At 46.5% G+C, this 25,558-nt stretch overlaps 2 protein-coding genes across 4 annotated transcripts in view; both read right to left on the reverse strand.

Annotated features, from left to right (window-relative positions):
• Positions 1-1,324: 1,324 nt before the first annotated feature.
• The window catches only part of HDHD2 (haloacid dehalogenase like hydrolase domain containing 2), a 91,759-nt gene continuing 67,525 nt past the window's right edge, over positions 1,325-25,558 (reverse strand). Inside the window, exons 1-8 of one of the 3 annotated variants that reach the window (XR_014224493.1) lie at positions 14,030-14,120; positions 10,523-10,631; positions 8,231-8,439; positions 5,652-5,736; positions 4,251-4,467; positions 4,097-4,160; positions 2,788-3,158; positions 1,325-2,688 (exon numbers count right to left, since the gene is read on the reverse strand). Coding sequence is in view for 2 of the 3 variants with exons in the window: in XM_082242263.1 (XP_082098389.1) it covers positions 3,055-3,158; positions 4,097-4,160; positions 4,251-4,467; positions 5,652-5,736; positions 8,231-8,439; positions 10,523-10,623 (780 nt within the window). In the remaining variant the exon portion in view is untranslated. Of the gene's footprint in view, positions 3,159-4,096; positions 4,161-4,250; positions 4,468-5,651; positions 5,737-8,230; positions 8,440-10,522; positions 10,632-14,029; positions 14,121-25,558 lie in introns of those variants that run through there. The other 2 variants (XM_082242263.1, XM_082242262.1) reach the window with 2 other exon arrangements.
• IER3IP1 (immediate early response 3 interacting protein 1) lies at positions 19,927-24,414 on the reverse strand. Its single transcript, XM_082191308.1, has 3 exons — positions 24,227-24,414; positions 21,199-21,300; positions 19,927-20,111 (listed from the first exon to the last, which is right to left on the reverse strand). The coding sequence occupies exons 1-3, from the start codon at positions 24,315-24,317 to the stop codon at positions 20,056-20,058; spliced, it is 249 nt and encodes an 82-aa protein (XP_082047434.1). The 5' UTR covers positions 24,318-24,414; the 3' UTR covers positions 19,927-20,055.

Raw genomic sequence — 25,558 nt, forward strand, 5'->3', positions numbered from 1 at the left:
TGATATTTTGCCAGGTCAAAAATTATGAAACCAATCTCACAATATGGTGGACCTTTCAGAGACTATACATGATGAACTGCTTTCCATTTAGTGTTTCCCTTGTCTGGTCGGTTCACTGAATGTTCGTGGTTTTTTGTTTGATTTTTCAAGTAGTTATTAGTGTGTATTACTTTAAAATGATGATGATGATGAATGAATGAATGTGCTACCTTGAGCCCTGGAAAGATGGCTAATAAGCGCTTTAACAATAGATCACTTAAATAAATACCCACAAGTAACTTTAGCTAGGTTAGGGCTACTAAAGTTTATCAAGGAACACTGGGGGGGGGGGGGTGAGGCGGGGTGGTCAGAAAAATGCAGGAGAAACTTGGTCAGGAAGCAGAGCATGATGAAAGGGATAAGGACGTGTTCACAAGTGCACACACTTGCAACACTCCTTCTGCTGTTGAATCTGGAGCTCCCCACAGCCACGTTAAAGGGAAGAACCAAAACAAAAGGGGGTCACTCCACTTGTTTTGTACATCTAATCTGTTTTGGCAGGTCAATGCCAGCATTGCTGACATGTTGCATTTCACACCACCTGACTTTCCTTGTCCCAGAATAAAGCATTGCTAAGTTTCTGGGGATGAGTCTGTGTAGTAATAATAATAATAATAATAATAATAATAATAGTAATATATTATTTATACCCCACCCATCTGGCTGGGTTTCCCCAGCCACTCTGGGCGGCTCCCCACCAAATATTAAAAACATAATACAGCATTAAACATTAAAAACTTCCCTAAACAGGGCTGCCTTCAGGTGTCTTTAAAAGTCAGATAGTTGCTTATTGCCTTGACATCTGGTGGGAGAGCGTTCCACAGGGCAGGTGCCACTACCGAGAAGGCCCTCTGCCTGGTTCCCTGTAACTTGGCTTCTCGCAGTGAGGGAACCACCAGAAGGCCCTCAGCACTGGACATCAGTGTCCGGGTAGAACGATGGGGGTTCTGATCTTATAGTTCTGACTATAAGGGGAGATAACACAGGACTCTAGCTCAGTCTTTCGAACTGGGACCACAGATAGTGTTTTTAATGAGCAAGCTAAAGTTAGCTTTGAGTACAGCTGCAGTCCTGTGCACTGTTAATCAGAAGTAAGCTCCATGGAACTTGGACTAAGTTCTGGGTAAATGTGCGTAAGATTGGCATGCATATCCCACGGCAAATAGTGAGATTTGTCAGTTCTAACTAACTAGTTAATTTCAGTGGAATCTGGGCTGTAGTCCTAACCCTATTTGCCTGTGTGCAAGTCTCACCGGATTTGGGCCAGTGTTTTTTAAAATAATAATAATTCAGTTTTGCTGTTACCAAATTTATAGCCTACTTTTGGTCCAGAGGGGCTCGGTCTCATCAGGGCAGCATTTTCCATTTAAGAAACAACAATTAGGGTTGGATCCTGCCAGAGTGAAGGAAAGATTTACACATGTGCTTAGCGCTGCTGCTTGAAATCGGCAGCAACAAAGCAGCACTTAACTTTGCCTAAACGGTTGTGTTTTGTTGTGTCTTTTGTTATATGAATCTCTGATCAGCGTTCCTAATCTTGTTTCCACTCAGCTACCGTCTCCGTTACAGTCCTGGTGTCTTTTCCATCCAAAAGAGATTGTAGCTGTAGCTCATTAGGAAACCTGCTCTTTCAGTAAAGACGCTGCTACAATTACAGTCTAATAATTTAACACTCAGGAGCACCATAAAGTAAACAAAAAGGGCTTCATTCTTAGTTTTGCAAATGGTCCAGAAAAGCCATTTACTGCCATTACAAAAGTTAGCTCATTTTGGTGCTGTTAACATGTGCGGGAAGGATGGGACTTGCTTCAAATTGCAATTTCATTTTACAGCTGTACTAACAAAACCCCATAAAAAGTGGGGAATTTGTTCCCCATGGTTTCCCTAGGATTTTCCCTCTCCGTAAGGAAACGGGTGGGGGACTCCCCCAACCCAATGAAACCTTGCAACTGTCAAATTAATAGGCCCCCATTGAAGTCTAACATCAGAAATTCATGGTCTATAGAAGCCATTATGGACCAGATCTCTGTTTCCAAGCCATTCCTGTTAATAACCCCACCTAATTAAAACATCTGTAAAGCCCTGGTAGCTCTAATTTGTGCGTAAAAATTGAAAAACAACCCTGGCCTCTATTAATGGGCTGGCAGAAGTTCAGCCATGAATATGATTATGTATGGTAGGAGTGCTTTAAATTAAGAATCGCTAATTAAGATGCAGCCTGGCTGTATTTAATTGGATCAGGAGGAGGAAAGTGGCTAGCCATGGTAAGTAACCTAAACAAAAATCCCTTGATATTTTGCAATTTAGACTTCCAGTAAATGATAGCTTGTGGTACCATTTACCATGTCGCTTTAAAAAAAACAAACCACACACGTTACCATGAAGTGGTTTAAATGTGGTTGGTGATGTTGGGATTGATCAAAAACTTTGTTTAGGTGAACGGCGAACCTTGGCTGCTTTTGGACTCTGGCAAACATGCAAACTCAGTTATTGACCAGCACTGTACTGTTGACACACACACTTATCACTCAGAGCTCAGGAACAACACCTGAGAATTCCCCTGCTCATGGCATCAGTGTGGGAAGGACGGTGGAACAGGAAGGGAAGAGAGAGGCCAGTTCACTCATGCCTCACTGTTTTTTAACAAGGCTTGGGCTTAGCGTTTATCTCCTTTTCCATTCAAATGTCATGCCGCAGGAATAACTGAGCTATGCATTCTGCAAAAGCGCAGAAGGTGCCACGCTAGACAGCAGACAAGGGGGGGACATCTATTTAAGCTCTCCCTGTCGTGAAGAGAACAAGAAAACTGGCATGCCAGGCAGGGTGAAGGCTAGGCTACGACTCTTCTCTGATTCCTATGCACAGGAAGCTACCCTTCCGGGGAGAGCATTCAAATGTGATCGCTTGGTGCTGTCCAGCAAGAGCTCCCCAAGCAAGTCTGGGCTCTGCTGAGGATGCCGCTGGATGTTTCAGCCTTTGGCACGAGATGCTGATGTGTAACTCTTGCAGGCTTCTTCACAGGAGATGTCGGAGGATGTGGTCTACAGCATGGGGAAAGCTCTCACAAGTTAAGTACGGAGGAGGAGTAATTTTGCCTTCATCCCCCTCTCGGTATTTCCCTGTAACAAAAGCAGAGAGAAAACGCTCTGTCTCAACACCTGGTTTGCGTTGGCATAACATCTATGCATTATAATCGTTCCCAACTATGCCCACTCGACCTCTTTGCTCTGCAGAACTGGTGGTGTTACAGATGCCGCGATACTTGCTCTGCACTTGCAAGGAATCCGTCTTTTCTTGTGGCAGCACACACTTCGGAACTCCTTGACTACTGAAATCAGGCAGGCCCCCCCCCCCCCTTTTTAGCACCTTCTAAAAACAGTTTAAACAAGCCTGCCCAGATATGTAGAATGTTGCCATATGTCTTAATCTGATTTTTAGCTTAATTGTAGATTTTAATTACCGTATTCTTCGCTCCACAAGACACACCCGACCATAAGACGCACCTAGTTTTTAGAGGAGGAAAACAAGAAAGCAACGCAAAGCCTCCTAAGCGAAGAGGGAGGAGCGCTCCTGCTACGCTCAAGAGGCTTTGCGTGGCTATCCCTGAAGCCAGAAGAGCAAGAGGGATCTCTGCGCACCGATCCCTCTTGCTCTTCTGGCTTCAGCGATAGCTGCGCAGCCTGCATTCGCTCCATAAGACGCACACACATTTCCCCTTTTTAGGAGGGGGAAAGTGTGTCTTATAGAGCGAAAAATACGGTATTTGTTTGAACATTTTAAATAGTTATTTTAACTTTTTTGAAAAAGAAAAAAATCAAACCACTTTGAGCTCTCCGGTGGTATATAAATCTTGTGAAATAAATAAGTGGCCCATAACACGGTTAATAACAGTCCATGACAGGATAACCCGTGACACGCTTAGCACCTACCAAAGATGAGTGTCTACATCTCCCCATTTAAAACTTTTACCTTTCTGCAGTAGGCTAAATCCTGCACACGCATGCATCCCTCTGGCCTCCACCCAGACAAGCAAGCGGCACGGTGAGATGGCGCTTACCCGTCTTCACCAGTATTCCCAGCATCCCAGCATTCTGGGCGCCTCCCACGTCATCCCTGCAGTCCTGCCAAGGCAGAGGGGAACAAAAATGTTAGGCCTGCTTGGTTCCCGGAGACTCCATCTTGAAGGCGGGTTAACATGCTCAGACACTCACGTCGCCAATCATGACGGCTTCCTCTGGCGTGCTGCCGGTACCACGCAAGGCTTCCAGGAAGAATGTCTGCTCAGGCTTCCCCACCACGGTGGCTTCCACGTCGGCTGCGTATTCCAGCCCCGTGACGAAAGGTCCAGGGCCGAGAGCGAGCCCGTCTTTCCTCTTGTAATACCTGGCTTTGTGTATAGCTATGAGGGGAGCGCCATCGAGGATCAGCCTTGGGAAAGGAAGGGGTGGGAGGAAAATAAGAACGTAAGTGGAGCCTCCTGGATCAGGCCAGTGGTTCTCACAGTGGCCAACGGGATGCCCTGTCAGTTGATCAATTTTTAACATCAGCAGTAACATCTAGACTATGGGAGCGTTTCAGCCCTGTTCTTGAGTTTGTTTAAAATCTAAAACAGCTTATCTTGTGTTCCTTTCTTTGAATTTGTGCCATTTAGGTTTTTTAAACCTTTTTGTAAAGGCAACACTAGAATTTTCACAGCTGAATCCTCAAACCTTTATTACTGTGTTTTGCTTTCTTCAAGCTGGGCTTTGTCTAAAACTTGCCATTTAGGTTTTCAAACTTTTTTTTTTTTAATTCAGTATTAGAAACTGTACCTTTTGAGTCCTCAATCCTTTATTACTGCACTTTGCTTTACATAGGTCGAGCTAGGATTATAATACTTCAGAATTTTTGGGAGTTCTACCCCTTTTTGAATTTTGGTCATTTAAGGTTTATGATTTTTCTATTTCCTTCTGAGGAAACTGAATAGTTCAGTGAAACGAGGTTTATAGCCAGCATCCCGTTAAGGCTTTGTTCAATTTTAGGTTTATCTAAAAAAATTCCCTTAAACTTTTTGATTTTTATTATTTAGTTTATTTCCACAAGATGATATTTCCAGACGATTACTTCTCATTTCAGGGATTTCATTTGTTTTGTACAATCTGTCATTTGAGAAGGGCAGGGAAAGTTCTTGCCACCTGGTTTGAGAGATCGCTTGGCAAAGTCCTCTCTGGCTGGGCCTCTTCTCTTTATATTGTTTATTAGCAAAAATGTCCCGGGAGGGTGTGTTGACTGGAGAAAGCCCTAAGGGCCTGGTGGAGAGGTTCTAAGCCTCACATTTCCCCATCAATGCCATAACAGATAGCAAAGTCCTTCCCTACTTGAAGGACAACAGTGTGACTCATTGTGCTCTGAAAGCCCCTGGAGACGCAGGAATTCCACCTGGTACCACCAAGCCCTGTTGTTGTCCTTCCGGTAATAAAAAGAACCCTTGGGACAGTATCGTCATAAAGTTATCTGGAGGTGTGCTATGTGACAAATAGAAACTGAGCTTGTGCCAAATGTTAATTGCCTGTTGGGGGCTAAAGGAAGTCGTTTCTTATAAAGAAACCCTTTGTCACGTCCTTCCGACTTACCGAAATGCTTTGTTCATCGTTTGGTAATTGAAGTGGTCAGGAGCAAGCCCTATCACCACAGCATTGGGCTCGCTTGTATCGATCCCTGGGGGAAAAAAGAGGACAGCCAAATAACTCGCCTTACATTGACTTAGTCTGCACCCCGGAAATGATCTCTTTCAGCTTCTGCCTTCTGGAAGAAGGTAAAGGGACCCCTGACCATTAGGTCCAGTCGTGACCAACTCTGGGGTTGTGGCGCTCATCTCACTTTACTGGCCGAGGGAGCCGGTGTACAGCTTCTGGGTCATGTGGCCAGCATGACTAAGCCGCTTCTGGCGAACCAGAGCAGCACACGGAAACGCTGTTTAGCTTCCCACAGGAGCGGTACCTATTTATCTACTTTCACTTTGACGTGCTTTCGAACTGCTAGGTTGGCAGGAGCTGGGACCGAGCAACGGGAGATCACCCCGTCACGAGGATTCGAACCACCAACCTTCTGATTGGCAAGTCCTAGGCTCTGTGGTTCAACCCACAGGTTATAAAGACTAGGACTAGCCACCTGAGAAACAGTTTCTACCCAAAGGCAATTCTGGTCTTAAACGCAGTATAAGGTGTCTCTATAGGAGTATATTGTATTTTAAAATGGGGTTTCAGAGTTTTTAGGGGTTTTTGAATGTCTTATGTAGATTTTTCAATTTCATTGTTCTGCATGGGACAATTACAATAAAGATATCGTATCGTTACTGATACAATTGCTTTGGCATGAAATCTTCAGGTGGCAGAAGAGAAAGGGACCCAAGGCCGCTGTGCTGATTCTGCTGAACTTTGCTGCTAGAACTTTTTGCCTCTTTGCCACTGCTGTCTCTGAACTTTTCCCACTGAAGTTGGGCACTATAAGAACTTTGCAGCTTTAAGAACGGGTTGCCTGAGCTTCCTCCTCCCTCCTTGCTTTTGTGTCATGTGTTGTAGTTTGCAGACCTGAGGGCAGGGGCTGTAATGGACCTGCAAGCCTCTTTAGCTGAATAGCAGAGGGACAATGCCTTCAATGGACAAGCGTTAGAGATGGCAGCTGTTCAATGGGGAACATGAGTGGTATCCAACTAACTTGTTCCATCAGCACAAGGGTTTCTGTTTGTGAAATGAAATGCCCCCCACCTCCAGCTGCATACCTCTTAAATCTGTTTTTTTTTGGGGGGGGGAGGCTGCCTCAATCCTCTGGAGCAGATGTGGGGAAGGTGCAGGACACATAAAAGGGGAGCAGAGGGAAAGTTCTGTTGCAGAAGCTAATGGAAGGAGGGCATCGGTTGCTGATCGGATGGCCCCACAATGCCCTCTCCAACATTATTACAAAACAAAAACGCAGAAACTGAAAAGCAAGCTGGTGTGTATTTCGCTTGCAACTTTCTCTGGGAGCATCTGGGTCCATTAACCAAAGAATGGATTACACTCATCCATCTGTGGAGCAATCTTATATGAAGATTATCCAAGAATAATTCCATAGTAGTTACTAACAGGAGCTTAAACATCTTTCAGCGTACTTAAACTACTGAAAACCGGAGTTTAAAAAAACCCCAACCACTAGATATGGAGGGAAGAGCGAGGCAGAAAACCCGCAGAAGTGTGCATCAGAGCTGACCAAAAGCAGAGAGGGGAGGGACTTTTGGGAGGCTTGGGCAAGGGCCACATTCCACCTTGGCCAGCTTTCTGGGGGCCTCCTGCTGGTGGTAGGCAGGGCCAATGCAAAAGGAAGTGTACCCAAGCTGTGCTCTGACACACACTTGTGTTCTGCCCAGGGATGAGTCTGGGAGGGGAAGCCTGTAAGCATTTTGTAAGCCTAATTGCCGGGGGTGGGGGTGGATGTGATCTTTGTGAATACTGCAGCTGGGCAGGATTAACACTTCCCTCCTTAGCCGCACTCTCCATCCCCCTGTGCAGCAAATTAAGCTTGCAGCAGGATATGTCCCTTTAATTGGCACCCAAAGGATTGAATGGGGTCACAGGGGGAGGAGCTATGAGCCTATCTGCCAAGACAGATGCCACAGCTGAAAGCAGATGCATAAGAAACCCCACAGATCTGGAACTTCAGATGGGAGTCGAGCTATTGCATTGCCAAACTAAGAAGTCCAAATTAAGCTTTAGACAGGCAGCAAAAGCAGGAAGAGAAAAAGAAGAAGAAACCCTCAATTAAGCTTTAAATAAAGCAAACAAACAATATAAGCCATCTCGTCATGGACATAGAGGGTTTATGGGTCGTACGGATTTCGCTGAACGATGCAAACGGTCCATTAAGCGATCAGAATATAGTATACGTGTTTTCTGTGCTCTACTTTAATTAAAGTCTGCAGTATAGAAAGCTAATTCTGCTCGAGTCTTGTAATGGTTTGCTGCAATTCCTAAAGCAACTGTGCATCTCTCGCAGGACACACAGAAGACTCTCCCAGTGAAACAAGGGCTTCTCTGGGCCAGTCCGCGCGGTTCCTGGCAATCAACACACAACCACTTTGACAAACTTAACACTCTGTGCTGACCTCACAGAGCTGCGATACCCAGGTCCCTTAGCAAACTACAGTTCCCAGCAAATTGGCCCCAGGACACTATACCTTTGAAATCGTGCAGTGCATTGTCTTCGACGAGCAGCAGGGGCCTGACTTGCTTCTGCTCCAAGAGATTTCTGGCTGCCGTCAGAGACGTGAAGATCTCGTCTTCCTTGATGTCGAACTCGAGTTTCCTCAGCCTCTCCAGCAAATCTTGCTTGCACTCCTTTGTCGTATTGGTCACAAACCGGATGGAAACAGGAGCACTGCGCAGCCTTGACCCGTGAAAAACAGGGTAAGCAGTTTAGGACGCTGCCATTTTTGGAAACCACGGCAAAAACATGTTTTTGTTCTCGCATTCATGGAACAGCTTCATCAGAAGATAACATGAGTGCATTATCACAAGCAGGGCTGCCACGCGGAAGTGCTAAGAAGATTACTCCTGGATCTTTGGAGTTTAACAGAAAGAGAAATCCCACCTGAGGCCAATCCCTATGCTTTTTGATCACTCAAGCTTGAATCCAATATCCAAGTGTAATGGGCGTGGGGCAGGAGGGAAAGTTTGGTTTCACACATATGACATTCTAATGTTGCCAGGTGCATGCCAGGGACTGGCAAGACATTGCAGAGTGTGCACCAGGAAAAGTAAGGGCTGGATTCTGGTTTAGGATAGGGGGGCAGTGGTTTATGGGGAACTTTGCCAGCCAGGAAGCAAGACTCGGAGGCTGGAAGAAGAAAAGGAAGAAGAGGCAGGTCAGGCTGGGTGCTTCCCTACCCTCTCCTGCACCACTGTCTCCCAGAACCAGGAAGGGACTGAAAAGGGAAGAGCAGAGGCAGCTTGCATGCAGAGGCATAGTCTCCAGCTGGCATGCATGCAGCCCTTTGGGGGAAGGCACATGAACTGGTGGAGGAGTGGTCCCCTGCTGCTGCAACTGCTCTATAGGGTGCAGACCTGGGGATAGCTGCTTAGACATAAGACTATGGAGGGGGGGTATTTGGAGCTGTAGGAATTACTGTGTGGTGTAGTGGTTAAGAGTGGTGGACTCGTAATCTGGTGAACCGGGTTCGCTTCCTGGCAAATTATTAATTATTATTATTATTCCCCGCTCCTCCACATGCAGCTGCTGGGTGACCTTGGGCCAGTCACACTTCTCTGAAGTCTCTCAGCCTCACTCACCCCATGGAGTGTTTGTTGTGGGGGAGGAAGGGAAAGGAGAATGTTAGCCGCTTTGAGACTCCTCAGGGTAGTGAAATCAGCCCTGAGTGCCCACTGGATCCTAAAGCTGAGGCTCCAATACTTTGGCCACCTCATGAGAAGAGAAGACTCCCTGGAAAAAACCCTGATGCTGGGAAAGATGAAGGGCACAAGGAGAAGGGGATGACAGAGCACGAGGTGGATGGACAGTGTTCTCGAAGCTACCAGCATGAGTTGGACCAAACTGCAGGAGGCAGTGGAAGACAGGAGTGTCTGGTGTGCTCTGGTCCATGGGGTCACGAAGAGTCAGACACAACTAAACAACAAGGGTAGGGATAAAGCGGGATTGTTGTTTAGTCGTTTAGTTATGTCCGACTCTTCGTGACCCCATGGACCAGAGCACGCCAGGCACTCCTGTCTTCCACATCACAGAAACCGATGCCAACAGACATTGGCACACTTAGGGATCTGCAGAGTCTTCGCAGCTTGAGTAACAGACCTCAGCAACTCAGCATTTTGGCTAATCTACTTTTATTTACATATAAACATACACGGAGCACTGCAACATGGCTCTCTCTCGCTCTCTCTCTCTCTCTCTCTCTAGCATCAGACAGCAAAGAGCAATAGTCCCACTTCACGGAACACAGTAAAACAAACATCCTGTCTCCGTCACTTCCCACTCTGTGGAGTCAAAACATACACTATTATGTGATAGACAACAATCCCATGACTGCAATCACAGAGCAGGAATTCTAACAGATGGTCCACTGGCCTGATTCTTATGGTCTTAAAGCAGGCACCCCCAAACTTGGCCCTCCAGATGTTTTGGGACTACAATTCCCATCATCCCTGACTGCTGGTCCTGTTAGCTAGGGATGATGGGAGTTGTAGTCCCAAAACATCTGGAGGGCCGAGTTTGGGGATGCCTGTCTTAAAGCCATTGGTAGCCTTTCTCCACCACAAATGGATTCTTAAGGGTCTGCTGTGTTAAACATCAAGAGCCGAATTCTGTCATCTGGGACCTGACCCTGTGCACCTATGAGGCACGTCACCACCCTTGCCTGCAAGGCCTTTTCCTTGCCCAATAAGCAGCCTTTGTGAAAATGGCCTTTTTACACGTTTGTTTTCTGTTCTTTTCGGGATGCCTGGAAGGGATAACTTGCCTTTTAAGAGCTTCCTGGGCTCCTGGAACAGCCGAGTCTTCAATATGAAGCGTTCCACTGAGATCCACCAGGACTGCCTTTAGCGCACGCCGGGCTGCCATCCTTCGCACTGCCAGGAGAGGGAAGGAAGATTAAACAACCAAAGAGTTAGATAACAATGGACAATTAAAAAGGCACTCTGTTATCTGTTCCATTTGTGCCAAGCCTAGTAATGTTTAGAGAGCATTACCCAGCATGTTCAACGAGCCCCTTTGGACAGGGAAGTAAGAGGCAACATTAAATATATATATACATAATTGATAGAACAAGCATTTTTCCCCATTCGCTGCCCACACAGAAACCACCTTTTTCAACTTTTAAATTCCACAAGCGTACTTGCACCAGAGAGAAACAGCACGTCCAGCTTGGATTTTAAAAATACAGGCTATCTTATCTCAAGTCTTTTGAGTTTTTATATTTTTACCTGCTGCATGGAACAGAGGTGTGGTGCCAACCACAGCAGCGCGACACAATTAAAAAGCAATTAGGCGCGTGCCCCCCTCCCTTCATTGGAAGAATTGTGCAAAGTGTTCCAAGCCGAATATTGTTCTGTTTCCGTAGGTGGAGCGTCAGATGCACAGATGGGGAAGGGAGAGCCACGCGATGCGACAGGACCAGCAATAGGGCCCAAGAGTCCAATCTGATCACAGCAGGTGTTGGACAGAAGGCTGTCCGTATCTTGCTTCAGGGAATGCAAAGTGCCCATATTAGAAACTGTCCCCAAATCGGGGGAGAGAGATGCCTTTTATCTGTGCAACTGCGGGGCTGTTTCAGATGGGTGCATCATGCTCAATGTGGATGTTCCACACTTTAGAATGTACCGTATTTTTCACTCTATAGGAAGCACTTTCCCCCTTCCAAAAATGAAGGGGAAATGTGTGTGCGTCCTATGGAGCGAATGCAAGCTTCTTGGCTTCAGCGATAGCAATGGGAAGCCTCCGAAGCGCAGAGGGAGCGTTCCCTCCACGCTCCGGAGGCTTTGCATCACTTTCGCTGAAGCCTGGAGAGCGAGAGGGGTCGGTGTGCTCCAGGCTTCAGGCAGCTATCTGCAAGCCTTCGGAACGCAGCAGGAGTTCCCCCCACGCTCCGAAGGCTTGCGGATAGCAGCCTGCAGCCTGAAGTCCGGGGAGTGCAGCGCCAACTCCCGCTGCGCTCCCCGGGCTTCAGGCAGGTATCCGCAAGCCTTTGGAGTGCGCCCCCAGCCCCACAAGCTCCGGGAGCGGCGGCAAGGCTGCGTTCAGCCAGGACACTGAGATCCAGCGCCGAGGGCCTTCTGGCGGTTCCCTGATTGCGAGAAGTGAGGTTACAGGGAACCAGACAGAGGGCCTTCTCGGTAGTGGTGCCCGCCCTGTGGAACACCCTCCCTTCAGATGTGAAGGAAATAAGCAGCTATCCTATCTTTAAAAGACATCAGGGACGTTTTTAATATTTAATGCTGTACTGTTTTTAGCATTTGATTGGGAGCTGCCCAGAGTGGCTAGGGACACTCAGCCAGATGGGCGGGGTATAAATAATAATTTATTATTATTATTATTATTATTATTATTATTATTATTATTATTATTATTAACCCAATACAAGCTGTCGATAATGGCACCTCTAGGAAAAAGAAATCTTTGGCTTCCTCCTACAGCTGCATGCAGGGGAGCACTATTAGAATGAAGAAACCGCTCTTTAGGGCAAATGACAGAACTGTTCCTCTAATCCAGTGTTTCCCAACCACTGTTCCGTGGCACACTAGTGTGCCGCGAGATGTTGCCTGGTGTGCCGCGGGAAAAAATAAAAAATGTGATAGATTTTTTTTAAAAAGTCAAATTTTCGATAGGGGCGCCGTCACTAGATGACCCCTGGGGTTCCCCCCTCCCTCCCGCTCTGCGCCTCCCTCCTCCTCCTCCTCCGGGGAGGCCCTTCCTGGCTCTCGGCCAAGGCTTGGCGGCTGCCACTCACTCACTCGCTCGCCCACCCGTCCCTCCATCCCTGCACCCGGCCTCTCCCCCTCCGTCCCCGGCGCGGGGGCTGCCGGGATCCGTAGTCCCCTCGCTCTTGGGCTCCGCGCCCGTGCGGGGTGCGCAAACTACGTTTCCCAGCGTGGCCTGGCGGGCCGGGCGTTTTGTTTGAAGCGCTCTTCTCCCGGCCATGGAATGAGCGCAGCGGCGGCGGCCGGGCGGGCAGGGGCTCTTCCGTGGAGATCGGGCGGCAGGATGGAGCCCGGGGATCCCCGCGGAGGCGGAGCGGCGGAGGCTGCCCCCCAGGTAGGGCTGCGTCGGGGTGTGTGTTATTTTTGCAATGCTGCATCCGCGCCGGAGGGGACGCATTGGACCGCGGGGAGACCCCTTGGCGGGCGTGCAAGGCAATGCATGCGTGCAGGCGTTGCATGGAGTGCAGTGCAATGCAATGGCAACGCGGCGCCCTGCATGCATGCATGCAACTTCCACCGGCGCTCCGGACTTGGCAGGTGAGGGGGGTCCCCAGTGGGCGGCAGAGAGAGCCGGGAGGGCGAAAGGGAGCCGGGGGGGAGCAGCGCTGCTCCCCGAGCCGAGCCCGGGGGGAAACTTTGGCGTCGTTGCGCCGGGTGTTGGAAGCGGAGTCTGGCGGGGGCCCCTCACCTGCAAAACCTGGTCGCCTCTCATATATTTCGTGCATTGCATTCATCGCCCGCTTTCTCCTCCAAGGAGCTCCCGGGGGCGCGCAACAACAGCCCTGCGAGGTGGGTCAGGCGAGTGGCCCAAGGGAGCACCCAGGGATTGTCCTGGCCAGGTGGGGTGATTTGAACCCTGCTCTCTGCCCGGTCTTCGTCCTCATTTAGCCCCCACATGTGCATGACTGTGCATGACTGAGGTTTCCCCCCCTCGTCTTGGCTATGGTGTGAGTCTGTCCTGTTAATTAATGGGGTTCTGCCTTCGGAGAAGATGAGTCAGCCCTCAAGGAGGTGATTATGTAATTTGCTAGCAATTCATGTCCCTCCCGGCGTGACGCTGCGCGCTGACGTCACGGGGCTGTAATGGTGGTGTACCTCGAGATTTTTTTCATGAAACAAGTGTGCCTTTGCCCAAAAAAGGTTGGGAAACACTGCTCTAATCCTACGGGAATCAATGAGGCTCCTCTGGTATATTACATTATATTACACTTTTGTTCTGTCTTTCCTTCCAAGAGTAAGTGCAGTTGGTGGTATCTTATCCTCACACCAAGGTCATCTAGAAAGCTTTATGGCCAACACCCTAACCACTACACCAGACTGCTTCCTCCCCCTTCTCAACCGCCCAAAGGAAGAAGCTTTGGGATTTCTTTTTCCAGACTGCAAACTCCGTGACTAGCCTTCGGGAATTTTAAACATTTATCAGCACTTTCCTATCGAGCAGTTTTGAGATCACCAGGTGCCATCTCAGGTTTTTATCTAATCGGAAAAGAAGAGCACTCCTCTTTCCCAGAGATAAAGCCAGCCACTAAAAGGTGTTTCAAGGCACAAACCTGCAGAGTCTGCTTTTTATCACCTGCAAAAGAACTCCTTTTATCGAAGAAATATAAACTTATCTGCAGGTGGACCAAGGTTACACATCTGCTGTAAAAAGAAAAGAAAAGCTGATTAAGTTCAAGGATTATACACAGAATCACAGAATTGTAGAATTAGAAAGGATCCTGAGGATCATCTAATCTAGCCCCCTTGCAAGGCAGGAATCTGAACTAAAGCATCCATGACAGATGTCAAGGTTTTGATGTTTAAAACCCTTTGTGGCTTAGGGCCCTTGTATTTATGGGACCGCCTCTCCTGTTATGCTATGCAGAGGACCTTAAGATCCATGAATAATCATAGTTTAGAGGTCCCGGGCCCTACGGAAGTCAGATTATCCTCCACTAGGGCCAGGGCCTTCTCAGTGATGGCTCCGACCTGGTGGAATGCTCTGTTCCATGAGACCAGGGCCCTGCAGGATTTAACTTCCTTCCGCAAGGCCTGAAAGACAGAGCTATTCCGCCTGGCTTTCAATTTGAATTTAGCCTGATCTTTCATTCCCCTTCCTTCCCTCCCTCTCCCCTTTTTATGAAGACTACCCGCTCTGGGATCCCACAGCTAATTCTCCCCTGGTCTTTCACCGGCCCAAATAGGACTAATTTAGCCAGCTAGCCCTGGTAATCATCTAATGTTTATTGGATGTATTTTCCACCTAAATTGATTTTTTAATTCTGAATTTATTGTTATTCACGTTTTATACTTTATTTTATGCTGTTTTTTGTTGCATCAATTAAGTGTTTTAAATTTGTTGTTAGCCAAAAAACATCCAGTGAAGGAGAGTCCACCACCTTCTGAGGAAGTCCATTCCACTGTCAAGCAGCTACCAGAATAAATTAGAATTTCTTTTTAGTGTCATTGGTTAGTCATGGGAGTAAGGTCAGAGGTTTCAGTCTTGCAAATGTCATACTTCAGAATCCGCTCCTTGTTGCAGAAGTGTCTCACCAACCCGCAATCGTGATAAAGTCAAGGCTGTGAGTGATTAGTTCCACCACAACACCACCCACCCACATACACAAAACAGCCCAAACTCTGCAGTGAAACGACCTACGTTTTGCACCAGGCTGATCGCCGAGGAATTGATGCTTTTGAATTATGGTGCTGGAGGAGACTCTTGAGAGTCCCATGGACTGCAAGAAGATCAAACCGATCCATTCTTAAGGAAATCAGCCCTGAGTGCTCACTGGAAGGACAGATCCTGAAGCTGAGGCTCCAATACTTTGGCCACCTCATGAGAAGAGAAGACTCCCTGGAAAAGACCCTGATGTTGGGAAAGATGGAGGGCACAAGGGGAAGGGGACGACAGAGGACGAGATGGTTGGATAGTGTTCTCGAATCTACTAGCATGAGTTTGACCAAACTGCGGGAGGCAGTGGAAGACAGGAGTGCCTGGTGTGCTCTGGTCCATGGGGTCACGAAGAGTCGGACACATGTGAAAAGGATCTAGGAGTCTTGGTTGACCACAAACTTGACATGAGCCAACAGTGTGACACGGCAGCTAAAAAAGCCAATGCAGTTCTGGGCTGCATCAATAGGAGTATAGCATCTAGATCAAGGGAAGTAATAGTGCCACTGTATTCTGCTCTGGTCAGACCTCACCTGGAGTACTGTGTCCAGTTCTGGGCACCACAGTTCAAGAAGGACACTGACAAACTGGAACGTGTCCAGAGGAGGGCAACCAAAATGGTCAAAGGCCTGGAAACAATGCCTTATGAGGAACGGCTAAGGGAGCTGGGCATGTTTAGCCTGGAGAAGAGGAGGTTAAGGGGTGATATGATAGCCATGTTCAAATATATAAAAGGATGTCACATAGAGGAGGGAGAAAGGTGGTTTTCTGCTGCTCCAGAGAAGCGGACATGGAGCAATGGATCCAAACTACAAGAAAGAAGATTCCACCTAAACATGAGGAAGAACTTCCTGACAGTAAGAGCTGTTCGACAGTGGAATTTGCTGCCAGGGAGTGTGGTGGAGTCTCCTACTTTGGAGGTCTTTAAGCAGAGGCTTGACAACCATATGTCAGGAGTGCTCTGATGGTGTTTCCTGCTTGGCAGGGGGTTGGACTCGATGGCCCTTGTGGTCTCTTCCAACTCTATGGTTCTATGATTCTACGACTAAACAACAACAGCAACAACTCTGTAGCAAATAAGGAAAATTGGTGTGACATTGGCAACCTTAGCAAGAGACAGAGGCAATCCTACACACCCATGCAGAGAAAAAGCAGAAGATGCCCCACTCCCAGCGCAGCTTGGAAGGAGAAGCCAGAACAGCGACTCCTCCAGAGGTACAGCAGGCAGCCTCCTCTCACAAAGGCGGCTCTAGGCTCACAAGAGACTTTAATTCAAGGCGATTTAGGGCATTATTGTCCACCACTCACTCACCCCCACCTCCAGGAAAAAAGCGCTCCTCACCTGGCTTGCCCCACACCCAAGGAAATCAGCGAGAGAAGAGGGGAGTTTACCAACGTTTTAACGTCCCCCTCCCTCTCTCATGAGATGGACCTGTCCTTCCAGCAAAGAGGACGGCATCGCGGGTTGGTCCATTGCCAGCCGAGAGGGTGAGTCTCTATCCTCCCCCTTTTGCTGCACAGTTGGTACCGCCCTCGCTCTTAGTCGCCACGGGAGTTGGGCCGTACCATGGCGGCAAACGGGGAGGGGGGGTTCACAACTCCCTCCCTCTGTTCGAACGACCTGACGCTACAGCGACGCGGCTCAGCCGCAAGAGGTGGAGGAGGGCGGGGCTTTAAAAGCGGAAGATCTCTCTGCGTAAGGACCCAGAAAGGACCCGGCAGGTGACTAAAACGAACGCCTGCGGGCCTTTGTTTCGTTTCAGTTCCGCACCTCCCCAACATATATTTCTGAAAAACAGAGTTAACGTCTCCCCACTGGACGCTCCCGCTTTTAACATGTTGGTCAGATTTTGACATTAGCAAACAGGCACTCAGATAGTCACCTTTTGCCTTTTTTTGCGGTGTCTTGCAAGCGGATGGGACAGAGCCAGTCTGCAGAAACTGGCTTAATGTAATGAACTTGGGAGACTCCAGCATGTCAGAATGCACTAGATCGGGGCGGCGGAAGATAAAGGATCAAGCAGCAAATGAAGATGAAGGCTATAGCCACCTTTCTAGTTCAGCAGAAAGTGCGTTCCTGTTGAACTTCTGCCCGCCTTTGTGGCAATCCAAATTTCCCAAAGGGGAAAGTGGGATGCTGCACTTTTAACACTCGCAGAGACTAGCCAAAACGTATAAAGGGTACAGAAAGTCTGTGCTCTCTTGTATTGGTTCACCCTAACACCCAGGAGCAGTTCACCTTAGGCAGTACAAGAGAAGTGGGAATTAAGGTTCACCTGTCGAAATCTGCTTACCATTCAGCTGCTAAAAGCACAGCACTGTGTGGGTGCGTGGAGCAAATGCCAGTGCCCAAAGCTTTATTGCAGAGAGCAAATGTGAGTGGGTTTCAAAGTTTACCTCCTCCCTATCTTGCTTCCTCCCCCAAACAGTATTTCCAAAAGCTGCATACTTGCAAGCAAGAGATGGCTTCTCACAAACTAAAATTTTTATTTATTTCTGAAAAAGTACCATGGTCCAGGATCTATACTCAAAACAAGGATTCTTTAGCAAAAGAGGCAGGTTCCCCCTAAGAAGCTCCTATTGTTGTAATATGGATAAATATTTAATAAAGGGTGCGTGCACAAGATTCAGCGCGTAGATTGAGTCCATACGCCTCAACTATCTCTATTGGTTATTTTAGTAATAGGGATACACATCTTGTTTTTATATTTGTGGCATGCTGTTCATCAGTAGAAAGGTTGCCATCAGTCTTGTCTTACAATGTTATTTTGGCATGTATTTGAACAGTTATGAGCTGTTATTGGGCTATTTCGAAGTGTGTAAAGCTGGGCTAGGACTCCAATCCCAGCTTTGTTTCAGAGCTCCACCCACTTTTAGCCCCAGCCACTCACTTTCAGTCCTGTAAGATTACCCAAGGGGCAGCCCCTGACGGAAAGAGGTTATCCACATCTGGTCTTTAGGATTGCTGACATAGATCAATTTAAGAGGAAATGTGATGATTTGTGCAGCTTCTTGAGCAGCAGAAATAGCTCTTTCTCGTGTCCTGCCATCTTCCATAAGGGAGAATTGTTTCTGACTGCCATCTGCCTTCAACTTTCCCCAATGTGGAAAGCTGTGCCGTTTATATCGCACAACTCAATTTCATTTTTCAGACATACTATGGTGTTCCAAAGCAGCTCACATCACAAAAAGAGAAAGGGGAGTAGTGGGAAGATAGACAATATTGGAAAAATCAAATCAAATACTGTACTTAAAATTGGGGGGGACGGGACATGGTTGTAATCCAGCCAAAATTGAACAGTTATGTCCCTTTAATTTCAGGGGCAGATTTTTTATTATTTTAACTCTCTCATTTAAATAAATGGATTTCAATGTGCCATATCTTTGGCTTGATCATGCCCTCAAAGAATCTGCAGTCCTGAAACTAACTTAAGATGTGGTAGAATTTGTTTTTCCATATTGTTAAGCTTATTGATTTGCGTGCATCTACCATTGATGATTGAACTATATATGTAATTCTACTTCCCCAGGACCAACCAATCCCTTTCTTCCTATGCACTGTACTAATTCAGGAGAGTTACTTCCTTCGGCAACAACCTTCACTGCATCTTTCGAATGGGCAAGAGCTGATGGAATCTCATCATACATATTGCGACTAATGGGAAAACACTCAGATTTCAGGAAATGTATCTGTTACAATGAATGGACAGATTCCCTATTAGTGTAAATACCAATTGTCAGTTGAGTTTTAAGGTCACCAGGGTTATTTTTGGGTAAACATGCAGAGGATTGCTAAAAGCGCTCAGAAATTAAAAAGAAGAAATTATTTCATTTTGCTCCCCAGTTTCCCTTGCTTGCCTGCCTCCCACCCTCCAATGTAGATGATCTGATCACAGTCCCATTTTCTCTTGGATTATCTTTCAATTAAAAGAGAGACAAACAAAAACCTGATTCAGAGTCTTAAATATATGAATCAGGAAAATAGTGCATTTTACTGGGCACATTTCTATGGTCTGAATTTTAAGTAATATCTGCTTTGAACATATTTTAATCTCAAACAACCCTTGAAGAGGATTTCTGTTTACATTTTTTTTCTTAAAAAAAGGAAGTGCAGCCACATTTTTTTAAAAAAAGATTCTTTTCCCCAATATTTAAAAATTATTTCACCAAAACAGATTACACACAGTATCCATAATTATTTACAATGAAAATCTTGGGAAAGGATAAAGATCCACTGTAAAACATACTAATAAACTGTACTTGCCAAATAAAGTTTTACATGTTTCCATTTCTAGGTCTTATTCTTCTAAGTTTGGCTATACAGCAGTTGCAACATGTCACCAGATTTCGAACTTTGAAGCTTAAAATGTCACTGCTGTGTAAAGATATAAATCATATACTACTGATCAACTATCAAAGTCTATTTAAAAACCTCTAATATGTGCCAGCAACAATATTTCCATTTCTGTGACAATGATATAGTCCATGGGCCATATCTGACCTAGTGGTCTGCAAAGTCTACATCATTCAGTTCTTCAGAAACTGAATGAAAGATCAACTTAAAACACAAACACATCTCAAGTACACCGTTGGAAAAATAAGCTCTGAGCAACAGAGGAGTTAAGAAACAGAATCTTTAAGTACTTACTACAATATGTTACAATGCGTACTGTAAACATTTGATACTATTAAATGAAAAAATCTGGTTCTGGTTCAGGATACGTACAGCACGACTGCAGTGATTCCAATCCTCTGGTGTTATGAAGTGGGCTGAATATTAAGGAATACAATAAATAGAAATGGTGTCTTTATTGAAACAGATGTGTTGCTTCCAAAGCAAAGCCAAATTGAATCCTAATGAATAAATTGGTCTGCAGTCTGTATGTTAGAGATACTGGGCAGGTTGATTTGAAGACACCAACTTCAACCGAACAACAAGAGCAGCACAATTGTAACAGTGTTCACTCCAATTAATGGCACTGCAAAGAAAAACAGAAAGGGTATTACAGTTTCTCAACTAACGACAAACATAATATTGCATTAAGTGGAGAATAAACTTCAAGAACAAGGACATTCAAGATCATTTTCTGCATGTAAGGTAAAGGTACCCCTGCCCGTACGGGCCAGCCGTGTCCGACTCTAGGGTTGTGCGCCCATCTCACTTAAGAGGCCGGGGGCCAGCGCTGTCCAAAGACACTTCCGGGTCACGTGGCCAGCGTGACAAGCTGCATCTGGTGAGCCAGCGCAGCACACGGAAACGCCGTTTACCTTCCCGCTAGTAAGCGGTCCCTATTTATCTGCTTGCACCCGGGGGTGCTTTCGAACTGCTAGGTTGGCAGGCGCTGGGACCGAGCAACGGGAGCGCACCCCGCCGCAGGGATTCGAACCGCTGACCTGACGATCGGCAAGTCCTAGGCGCTGAGGTTTCACCCACAGCGCCACCCGCGACCCTGGCATGCAAGCATACAAAACAACAATTTCAGCAATGCATTTTATAAAGCAGGGGTGGAAACCTTTTTGGCGCCACAGGCCAGATCCAGATTCTCTCAGGCCAAATTTGCTTAAAGGAAAAAGTACTTTAATTTGGGATGCCCCTGCACTCCCATTTCAGCTCAAAATGGTGTGGGAGTGAAGGCAGGGGGTTGCGGTCAGAGACTCTCACATGCTTCAGGGAAACTACAGCACTGAGTGGATGGGTTAGGGGAGGCAGGATCAGAAAGAAGCAATGATGCTCATAAGACTGACAGGACACAGAGGCAGCAGAGTAGAGAGACATTGGTGTTGCCACCACATTAGTTTCTCATGGTTATAACTTATAAGGCTAGTGAATAAGTTAACAGCTTGATTCTATTAGTCTGCTAGGCAGGATTAAATGCAAAGGTCTTTATCCTGGTTACTGCAACATCATTTGTCCTGGTGTTGCACCAGTACAACCAAACAGGAAAATGCCCAGATGAAGTGTGTAAAAGCCACAGTAATACTAGGTATCTGGGGTACGGAACACAGTAAAACAAATCAACTCACAACAACATATTGCTAAAAATAGCATTATTTTGTCCACCTTACCTCTCATAACTGTTCGTACAGATCGAATAAGGTTCATTAACTGTCCTTTAATTCCTGGCTCTTCTCCAAATCCTCCAATTCCCTGGTCTGTTCCCCAGCCAACTATAATTCAGAAATTTTATTTTTGTTAAGTAAACACGCAAATACATAATCTAAATTATCAGTCATATCAACCAAAAATGTATTTTACAAATGCAAGCATTTTAAGCCCAAATATTGATAAATAGCAGGCTTCTAACCTGTGTCTCAATGCCAGAAAGCCCATTTGAAATTATAATTCAAACTGGATACATATTCTAGCAGGCATTTTAACTGCAATTTGATTTTATAGCTTTCATTGATTTTTACTTTTTTGTATTGTATTTCTTGTATACCGCTTTAGAGACTATTGTAGTTAAGTGGTGTTTAAATAAATAAATGAAATAAATTTAATGCATCATGAGAGAAGCAAAACCAGCAGAGACCAGAATTTCAGAAAACTGATTGTCTAGTATTTCCACCAATGATCCCAGCTAAAATATATGAAGCAAAACCTTCAAAGCACTTCAGCTTTGTGTACTGCCCCCACAATGATTTGCTCAGAGTTTGCCCAATTTTGTTCCAATGCCTCTCCTTACTGCTTCACTGCCACAATTAACGAGATTACAAGGACCACTGATCTAAACCAGCACTCACAATTAGATTTCATCTGAGCAACCACAAGCCCACATGAAGATGACCTGAAACTAGAATGACTGAGTTGACAAGCAATTCAAACAATTGTAGGGTGGGAAATAGCCAAAAAGATCTTGTAAGGAGAGGGTAATAAAAGTTGTAATTGAACTTTATGTGAAAAGTTCTGTATCATTCCACTTCAGCCACCTTTATCATTAATTAAAAAGAAGCTCCAGCCTACACTGGCTCATTTGGTACAGATGGCATTTCATACTCTATCACTACCACTACTTTTCTGCATTACTTTTACATTAACCTTTGAGACTGGGAGGCTAGAACCATTTCTTGATAACTATAGTGCAAGGTGAACTATAGTAGCAGCTCTACTATCACGTTGCTTACCGAGGGCAACTGTGCTGCGCCCAGGGCAATACTGACAACCCACATCTGCTCCTACAGCACAGACAGCTGCACCTGCAGCCACTCTGGTGCCAACATAATACAGTCTGGATACAGCAGGGTTTCTCAAACCTGGGTCTCCAGCTGTTTTTGGACTACAATTCCCAACACCCCTGACCACTGGGCCTGCTAGCTAGCAATGATGAGAGCTGTAGTCCAAAATCAGCTGGCAACCCAAGTTTGGGAAACACTGGGATAGGGAAGGGAGAAGATTCTCCTCTCCCCAATGACTCTCTGTTATGCTATCTGTGATACAAAAAAGAAAATAAATGCCTTACACAAATAGTTGAATATATATACAGTGGTGCCCCGCAAGACGAATGCCTCGCAAGACGGAAAACTCGCTAGACGAAAGAGTTTTCGGTTTTGGAGGTGCTTCGCAAAACGAATCTCCTATGGGCTTGCTTCGCAAGATGAAAATGTCTTGCGAGTTCCTGCGGGTTCCCCCCCCTTTTCTAAGCCGCTAAGCCGCTTATCAGCTGATCCGATAAGCAGATAAGCCGCTAAAAGCCGCTAATAGCGCTAATCCGTCAATGGGCTTGCTTCGCAAGACGAAAAAACCACTAGACGAAGAGACTCTCAGAACGGATTATTTTCGTCTTGCGGGGCACCACTGTATATAGCCTGTCAGGCTGGCAACATTCAAACAAGTATTATTTACAAATTCCTCCAGACAGCGCCTGCATGTAATCCCCACACATGGATGCTTTAGCTGAGATTCCTGCATTGTAGGAGGTTGCAAGATATGACCCTTGGGATCCCTTTCTAACTTTGGAATTCTACGAATCGTAGAGCTGGAAGGAATCCACGAGGGTCATCTAGTCCAACCCCCTGAAATGCAGGAAACTCAACATGCAGTCTCCCTCCATCCACTTTGAAAATGATACCAGTCCCTGCTCATCTTTACAGATGCACTAGAAATCTCTCTTATTGCTGTCCCACTAGGAGAATTGTAATAATAGTAATAATAAGCCTATTCGCACAAGAAGAATTACCGACAAAAGAAGAATGGCAAACGAAATTAATGGACCATGCAGAATTAGATAAATTAACAGGAAGGATTCGAAACCTGTGGGATCAGAGATTCTTAGAGGACTGGAGTAAATATTTGAACTATTTGAAAAACAATTGTAATCAACATATTATGCTAGTAGGACTGCAAGAAGTTCTGTAAGGAGGACTTTGTGAAATATTGCAAGGAAGATTTTGAAAAGAATTAGTGGTTAAGAACAATTAAAAGTAATAGAGAAATTAAGAAATGCAGAATAAGTGATAAAGAACGGAAAATCTTCAGAGGTTGTTGACAGAAGTCTAAAATAGTGTGTAAGATAAGAAGCTATGTTAAATGATTGCTGGAACTGATATGTTAAATTAATCCTATTTGTAGGTTTCTCTGTCTTTGGGGCATTTGGCCGGACCCCGTGAATAATAATAATAATAATAATAATAAATTTTATTTATACCCCGCCCTCCCCAGCCAAGACCGGGGTCAGGGCGGCTAACAACCAATAATAAAAACAAGTTGATTAAAATACACTTTCAAAAACATGATTAAAATGCAACATTAAAACATTAAGATGGAGGAGAAAGGGAAAAGAAAGAGGGGGGAGGGAGTCAAACTGATTCTGAAGCCAGAATGACGGGTAGGAGGGCTCGTTGGCCAGATCCACCCGGGCTCTTCTTGTGCCTCCCGGGTCCCAGCCCTGCGCTCTAACCACTACCCCACACTGCCTCTCCCTACGACGATCCTTATAATTGACGTTATGGCGACGCCTTAGGGGTGCCACGTGGCCCCAGAGGCCCCGCCTTCGGCCCGGGCCCCCCGCCTACCCCCCCCCCCGCAGACTGAGGGTGAGGATGAAGCCGGGACCCCCCCTCCCGCCCCCCCCTCCCGACCGAGGCCTGCCCGACTTACTCCTGCGGAGGAAGCGCTCCTCGTGCAGCACCGCGATGGCGTTGACGAAGAGCAGCGCGGCCTGCAGCAGCGAGTACAGCGTGAACGCCATCGCTGCCGCCGACGCGGCCGGGCGAAGCTCCTTCCTCCTTTTACCTCAGGAGGGTGAGGAGATGCAGCGGCGGCAGCAGCAGGAGCGCCGCCGTCCACACGCATGCGCGAGACGTGGCGCCGGACGTAAAACGAACCCTGAGCGAGCCCACAGAACTACAGCTCCCGTCGTCCCCCTCTCATTGGCCTACGCCGGCCGGGGCTGATGGGAGACGGAGTCCCACCGCCACCAAAAGAAGGACAACCGCCCTGAAGTGACGTCAGAAGAGGCGCGGTCTCGTGGTTAGGTGGCTCCTCGCGGAGGAGTCGAAGGGAAGGGCTTGGTTTTCTTTTCCCGCCTTTTCCTCGCCCCTCCCGCTCCGGAGGGGGCGGGGCCAGGAAAGGCGAGGAGGGTCAATAAGGCGGCTGGCGGGGGAGGAGTCGTCGCCTCAGGACCCGGGGAGCGCGTTCACACGTGCACACGCGTCCGTTGAGAGGACTGGTGGTTAACGTTAATAAGCCACCTCGCGCTTGCTGTGAGGTGGGGCGTGGATATGTTAAGCCTACGAATAAAGACTATTACTATTTCATTACAGTACTTATAAAATGAGTTTGAGGGTCATAGGGTGCTTTTACAGTTACAAAAACACAAAAACACATAACAAGCAAAACAATAATATACACATTTAAATAAATTAATACTCCTTCACAAGTGCTGGGCCGTGTCCTGTAACATCGCCTTCATTCGCTTTTGTTGCTAGTATTTTTGGTACCATTGTATTAGATCTAATTATGTGGAAATGGCTTAATTTGGCTGTGTACTTTTCAATGTTTTATTTATTGCTTACGATTGCTGTTATGTTTGTAATTGTGTATTTATTTTTAAGGTCGTAAGCGTTAAAATCTCAGGTCCCCTCAGTCCCAGTTCAGCCACGAGTAAACCATACTGTAACTCTCATATGCTTTTGAGGGTTTTCTGAGATGAGAGGTACAGTATGTTCACTCGTGGTTGAACGAGGACCTGAGTTTTAATCTAGTCAGCTTCTATATATGACCGGTTGATTGCACATTCATCCTGATCTGTTTGTGGCGAGGTTAGATTATGTTTGTCAAAGCAAGTGTTACCCCCACACACTTTCACTTTTCATTTTCTTGTCACTTTCCTAATTGTCTGATATTTCAGAGGTCTAGGCTTGTTGCACAAGAACTCCAGATCAGCTTTAATTGTTGCAACTTGAATTTGCTGGCATGTGATTGAATCCC

The sequence above is a fragment of the Podarcis vaucheri genome (assembly GCF_965113315.1).
Source record: "Podarcis vaucheri genome assembly, chromosome: 11".
NCBI classification, from domain to species: domain Eukaryota; kingdom Metazoa; phylum Chordata; class Lepidosauria; order Squamata; family Lacertidae; genus Podarcis; species Podarcis vaucheri.